General features: G+C 44.7%; 1 protein-coding gene across 2 annotated transcripts; it reads left to right on the forward strand.

Annotated features, from left to right (window-relative positions):
• The first annotated feature begins 317 nt into the window (after nucleotides 1-317).
• On the forward strand, nucleotides 318-5,702 carry LOC141984336 (apovitellenin-1-like). Of its 2 annotated transcripts, XM_074947315.1 has the most exons (4): nucleotides 318-372; nucleotides 1,806-1,934; nucleotides 2,410-2,560; nucleotides 5,311-5,702. In XM_074947315.1, the coding sequence occupies exons 2-4, from the start codon at nucleotides 1,874-1,876 to the stop codon at nucleotides 5,429-5,431; spliced, it is 333 nt and encodes a 110-aa protein (XP_074803416.1). In that variant the 5' UTR covers nucleotides 318-372; nucleotides 1,806-1,873; the 3' UTR covers nucleotides 5,432-5,702. The 2 variants fall into 2 exon arrangements, 1 of the variants encoding a protein (XP_074803416.1); XR_012638722.1 differs by lacking the exons at nucleotides 318-372; nucleotides 2,410-2,560 and having other exon boundaries at nucleotides 1,804-1,934; nucleotides 5,323-5,702.
• Nucleotides 5,703-6,765: the final 1,063 nt, after the last annotated feature.

The following is a 6,765-nucleotide window of genomic DNA, read 5'->3' on the forward strand; positions in this document are numbered from 1 at the left end:
ATGACTGACTTCTTGTCATTAGAAGTACAAAATACGTAGCAGCGTAAGAAGAGGAGAATATAGCTGCTGTTTGCGTAGGTGCTTAGTGGGAATGTGGGGATAGGGTATGAAGCAAACACTAGCTAAAGGCTCAGGATCTAGTCTCAGCTGGACTGACCCTCCATTACCAAATCCCACTCTGAGCAGGACTTGGGACTCTGTACCTCCTGCCCATCCCACTCATCTGACCCTTGTTGTGAAAGAGCCAATGTGGAGCCAAGCATGACCTCTGACCTGCTTGCTATCTCAAATTAACTTTGTGTAAGTGCTTGTGTTTCAGGCACACTTCTACCCCTGCCTCTGACAGTGAGAGAGAGAGAGAGAGAGAGCAAGGTAAGAACAACATTCCATCTGTCGTTTCCAGCTGTGCAAACCTTGTAACTGATTGGTGTCTATATGGAATGTACAGGAGGGAGTAGAGCAGGGAGGCTGTTTATACCTAATTTCTCCTTTCAGACCAAGGGCTGGATTCACCCAGACTGGTAGCCCACCACTCCAAGGCAGTGATGCTCCCTGGAATGGGGGTGCACTGGCAAAAACCATTTGCAATTCCTGTTCCCACTAGGGACCTGGAGTTAGCTAGCACGTTTCCAAAAGCTGGGTAGGGCCAACACAAGAAGAGGTGTGCTGATTCAATGCTTCTCCCAAGTAGCCTCCACCAGCGGAGCTCCAGGCTTTAAAGAGGAGAGATTCCCTACCCCTTCATGACCACATGGATGCATATTATACCTTAGGTCTGTAGGGGTGAATGTGGCTCCAGGACTAGCAGAGAGGAAGCTACCTAAGCAATAGCTGTCAGAGTGTTAGCTAGTAACCAGCAGCTGTCTGATTGCCATCAGCAGCAGAGCTTCTAATGTGGACTAGGAAGGTGCTGTGGAGAGAAGCAGCCTTAGGTATGCAGGCTAACGGTGAGAATCCCCTGGTAGCCACCTGGTGTTAGCTTAGCAAAACCCTTAGACTTGGCAGCCCGGCAGCCTTCCCTGCCATGGGGAGTCCTAGCACTGAAATGATTCTATTTGACTAGAGGTGTTGTAACTTATGGTAATTTAAATCAAAACATGTTAACTTTCAAGTTATCTTCCAGCATGTGCCCTTTGAAATCCTCTGTGTTTTAAAAGCTTATTTAATTTTACCCCCATGGCTTGGCCTCGTATTAGCTTTTCAGTTGACCAAGCAGAAAATAATGTCCAGAGAAAGAAGCCTGGATGAGAACAAAGCAGGATTTGTGCTTAGAGTGTTAACTGCATAAACAATGTTTTTTGCTCTTAATTATCCCCAGCATGAACGTGCCAAAAGAAACTCTTTTGGACTTCCAGGCAGGTCATTTCTCAACCATAGGAATACAAACAATAGATCAGTTCAGGCCATCCGGTTCAGTATCCTACGGCCAACAGTAGCCAGTACCAGATGTTGTTTTAGAGGAAGGTGCAAGAATATAGTGTACAATTTAAGAAGCAACCTGCTCATGAAGGAAGTCTCTTTCTGACCTCTGTGTTAGGTTAGTGGTTGGCTTTACCCTGAAGCACGTGAATTTAACTCCTATATAGGATAAAGCATTTTTGCTTTAACATATCTAATGTATGCTTGGGTGTTTTTACTACTTATGCATATTCATGGTACCATATAAGTGAAATAACTTTAGCTTTTTGTATTCAATGCCCTCATCTTTTAAGGAGGTAAAGGATATAAAGCAAGAATGATGTTGATGTCTCTCTCTGAGTTGTTGCCTGTTGTTAATTCGGGGTATACTGTTTTTCTCTATTCAGTATCAAAGTGATTAATTGTGCTTCTGGCTGGTTTCTGAGGGTACTGCATTGAGATTGTGCTACAAACCATGCTTCAGTCCAGGGCTTTGGCGACGGCTCTGATTCTGCTCCTCAGCACCGGTCTCTCTGGTAAGTCTTAAAACCCTTCTGGTGGAGATATTCCTCAGCTTTATATGCACTTAACCTGCTTTGCACAAGTCTGTCCTAGCCATGAACTAGGATTAACGCCTGGGAGTACCGGGTAGAGTGCATGAATTTTCATTGTGACTGGGAGTGTGAAGCCAGTTACTAGGGCATCCTCCCACAGGCACGGCTTAGTGGGGTGCATCTTAGCACTGTGTTCTGCTGTCTATGTCCCACTGCATGCACAGGTGTGTGAACGCTGGCTGTGCTGTTTCAGTTTCGGCTACATTTAGAGACTGAAGGTTTGTAGCCTAGAACCGTGGATCCTACACGTGGACACAGGCCTTTGAATCCCGGGGAGACTCTGAATCCTACTACAGTCTTCCAGCTGGTCTCTTTCCACTGCAGCTCTTGGGAGAGCTCAGTGCAATCATGGAAAATGATCACTAAAGATGGTTAATATTCTCTTCCGCCTCCCCAGAAGTGGGTGCTAAGGCAATCTCAAAAAGACACGTCCGTCGTGACTGGCTGATCATACCTGATTCAATTGCATTTTACGTGTACGAATCTGTGAACAAAGTGTCCCCGAAAGCTGGTCAGTTCTTGGCGGAAGCTGTTCAGACTCCAGTAATCCTTGAGAGCAGCTATGAAATGGTTTCCTCTATTCCTGGGGTGGCTTGTGAGGAAATGGGGAGGATTAACTACATTTCCATACAGAGATATCTTTGGGACAACAAAAAGAACTACACATCATGGAGTAAACATTATGAAACCCATATACCAAAGCATATTTCTCCTCTTCTCTCTCCCCCCCCCACGTTGCATACATACATTTGTTGATTGATCAGCTTCATTGGATATGTCTGGATTCAGATGACCTGATACTGTCTGTTTAAGAGGATCTGAGAACTGTGATTCTGGAAGGAAAGAGTGTAAATCAGGCTAGAGATTTTTGCATGTGCATGGCAGTCAAGTTAGGGGCAACATTCAAATTACCTTGAGCTAATGCTGCAGTGAAGACAAGCCCTTTTGTAGATCTGCATCTTGTAACTGATGTTTGTATGTTTGTTTTTTTGGAGTGATTGTCAAATGTATAATTAAAATAAATGAGAACGTCTAGCCATTTGTATCTGTGGTCTGTCATTACTACTTAGACCAAGAAATGTAATCAAGTGCTTAAAGCAGAAGAATGGGAATCAGAAAATCTCTGATCCATTAGTGATCTTCCAGAAAACACCACCCTGGCCACTATGGATGTAGAAGCCCGCTACACCAACATTCCACACAAAGATGGACTACAAGCCATCAGGAACAGTATCCCCGATTAATGTCACAGCAAACCTGGTGGCTGAACTTTGTGACTTTGTCCTCACCCACAACTATTTCACTTTTGGGGACAATGTATACCTTCACGTCAGCGACACTGCTATGGGTACCCGCATGGCCCCACAGTCTGCCAACATTTTTATGGCTGACTTAGAACAACGCTTCTTTAGCTCTCGTCCCCTAACGCCCCTACTCTACTTGTGCTACATTGGTGACATCTTCATCATCTGGACCCAGGGAAAAGAAGCCCTTGAGGAATTCCATCCTGATTTCAACAATTTCCATTCCACCATCAACCTCAGCCTGGACCAGTCCACACAAGAGATCCACTTCCTGGACACTACAGTGCTAATGAGCGATGGTCATATAAACACCACCCTATACCAGAAACCTACTGACCGCTATACTTACCTACATGCCTCCAGCTTTCATCCAAACCACATCACACAGTCCATTGTCTACACCCAAGCCCTAAGATACAACCGCATTTGCTCCAATCCCTCAGACAGAGACAAACACCTACAGGATCTCCATCAAGCATTCGTAAAACTACAATACCCACCTACTGAAGTGAAGAAACAGATTGACAGAGCCAGAAGAGTACCTAGAAGTCACCTACTACAGGACAGGCCCAACAAAGAAAATAACAGCATGCCACTAGCCGTCACCTTCAGCCCCCAACTAAAACCTCTCCAGCGCAACATTAAGGATCTACAACCTATCCTGAAGGACAATCCCTCACTCTCTCTCAGATCTTGGGATCTGGCTAGTCCTCACTTATAGACAGCCCCTCAACCTGAAGCAAATACTCACCAGCAACCACACATCAAAAACACTAACCCAGGAACCTATCCTTGCAACAAAGCCCGTTGCCAACTCTGTCCACATATCTATTCAAGGGACACCATCATAGGACCTAATCACATCAGTCAGACCATCAAGGGCTCGTTCACCTGCATATCTACCAGTGTGATATATGCCATCATGTGTCAGCAATGCCCCTCTGCCATGTACATTGGCCAAACTGGACAGTCTCTACATAGAAGAATAAATGGACACAAATCAGACATCAAGAATTATAACATTCAAAAACCAGTCGGAGAACACTTCAACCTCCATGGTCACTCAATTACAGACCTAAAAGTCGCAATTCTTTAAAAAAAAAAAAAAAAAACCCCAACGAGAAACTGCAGAACTGGAATTAATTTGCAAACTGGACACCATTAAATTAGGCTTGAATAAAGATTGGGAGTGGATGAGTCATTACACAAACTAAAAACTTTTTTCCACTACTGTTACTCACACTTTCTTGTCAACTGTTGGAAATGGGCCATCTTGATTATCACTACAAATTTTTTTTTCTCCTGCTGATAATAGCTCACCTTAATTGATCACTCTCGTTATAGTGTGTATGGGAACACCCATTTTTTTTCAAGTTCTGTGTGTGTGTGTGTGTGTGTGTGTGTGTATATATAATATCTTCCTATTGTATTTTCCACTGCATGCATCCGATGAATTGGGTTGTAGCCCACGAAAGCTTATGCCCAAATAAATGTTAGTCTCTAAGGTGCCATAAGTACTCCTCATTCTTTCTGTTCTAAGAGTGACTCTAGAACTAACCTTATCATTAGAGCTGCTTGGAACATGTTATCTCTCCTTCCTCCTGGAAAATTTTGACTTTTTGTCAAAATGAGAAAAATCGGGGGGTTGGTCAGAATTTTTCAGTTTTCAAATGAAAAATTGAAATTTTTCAAGGAAAGCAAGGGTGGTTCAGATAGTAAATATCTATTCCCGAGGTAACAGATGATGGCAGACAGAAACAAGAAGTGTGCACACCTGGGGGGATACACAGTTCCATGTTGCTACTCACAGACCCACACCTATCTTGCCTCCTGAGTTGAATCCCTACAGGGCAGTTCAAGAGTCCCACAGCCATATTAATGGACTAATTTGTGAGGAATAATTTGTCCCACAGGTAAATATGAGAGAGTGGCAGCCTTATGAAAATAGAAACAGAGGGTACCCCATCCAGACATGTACCTTACTGATATGTTACTGTCGCCTACAGGAACTTCCTGATGAAGGAGACCTCTAAAATCAGTGTGCTGTCAGAACAGCTGATGGAAAAATTAACAGGTCTGTGGAAGAAGAAAGAGGAAGCCCCAGCCCAGCAGTAGAATTGAGACAAATCACAAGGCCATTTGACATGAGTAATTAGAATGTGCAGCATCCCCTCTCCCCATGGACTGAGATCAGCTACTACCATAGAATTGATGTCCCTGATGATGTCACTAGAAGGGGTGAGAATACCACCTTCAAAGAGCGGAGAACCTGTCTCCCTGTGGGGGAAAAATGCATTATCAAAGAAGCTGCTGGATGTGGGAAAGGAAATAGAAGGAAGACAGATTCTGTAGTTGAATCTTGAAAGCCAATTTCTCCTTCAACAATTTGGCCACTTGACCTTCCACCTCAACCCAATAAAGTTTTGGGTGTGTTTATAGTTCCATTGTTTCCTTCTTTGCATTAAATGTTTAAGTGGATGGTGGTTTTATAACCTCTTGTTCTGCTGCTGTGAGAGCTGATATGATGTAAGGGAAGTGATAAGGCTCAACGGTTATCAGTGATACTAAGTATCATCCAGACAAGTGTAACCAAAATCAGACACTTCCCCTCATCACCTTACTGCTAAATGATGAACTAGCACTCGCCTGAGCCCTCAAGGGTTAACACATTGTTGTTAATGTAGCCTCACACTCTACAAGGCAGCACAAATGGAGGGAGGGAAGACAGCATGGCAGACAGAGACAGAGACACACACCGTGTGTGTGTGAGATAGAGAGAGATGTGCATTGCCCCTTTAAGTATGCTGATCCCACTCTAAGTACATTGCCTTTTAAAGTAGATCAGTAAGTTGAGACAGCAGCTGCTGCCAGCAAGCTTCTTCCATCCTGAGCCCTGTGTGCCCCCCTCCCCCACCGCTCTGTGGAGATGGAGTAAACGAGTGGGAGACAGGAGCGGGGGAGAGGGGACACCCTGACATTAGCACCCCTCTTGTCCCATCCTCGCACAGCAAGCAGGGGGCTCCTGGCAGCAGCTCCAAGGCAGAGGGCAGGAGCAGCACACGGCAGTGGGGGGAGGGACACCTGAACTGCCTGGCAATTGATAGCCTACTGGGAAGCTGCCACCCAGGGAACTTAGGGGAGCTGATAGGGGGGCTGTCGGCCCACCCTGGTGCCAAGCCCCCACCAGCTAGCTGCAAAGGGCTGCTCTTCCTGCAAGCAGTGGACAAAGCTGGCAGCTGCCAAACAACATTATAAGGAAGCATTGCGTAACTTTAAATGAGCATGTTCTCTAATTGATCAGCAATGAAACAATGTTAACCAGGATGATTTTAAGTGAGGAGTTACTCTGTGTAGTCCTAAAACTTGTAGCCTGGCCCATAGACAATAATTAATAATGGTATTTGGCCCTCTCAACAGAATGAGTTTGACACCCTTGATCTATGGTATCT

The sequence above is a fragment of the Natator depressus genome, chromosome 1, assembly GCF_965152275.1.
Source record: "Natator depressus isolate rNatDep1 chromosome 1, rNatDep2.hap1, whole genome shotgun sequence".
Classification (NCBI taxonomy): Eukaryota; Metazoa; Chordata; order Testudines; family Cheloniidae; genus Natator; species Natator depressus.

What these genes read in the sequence shown, in the direction of transcription:
- LOC141984336 (XM_074947315.1), top strand. Translation starts at nt 1,874, where the DNA reads ATGCTTCAGTCCAGGGCTTTGGCGACGGCTCTGATTCTGCTCCTCAGC. An exon ending in CCTCAGCACCGGTCTCTCTG is followed by an intron (nt 1,935 to 2,409) that starts GTAAGTCTTAAA and finishes CCGCCTCCCCAG; the next exon opens with AAGTGGGTGCTAAGGCAATC. An exon ending in GCTGTTCAGACTCCAGTAAT is followed by an intron (nt 2,561 to 5,310) that starts CCTTGAGAGCAG and finishes CTGATATGTTAC; the next exon opens with TGTCGCCTACAGGAACTTCC.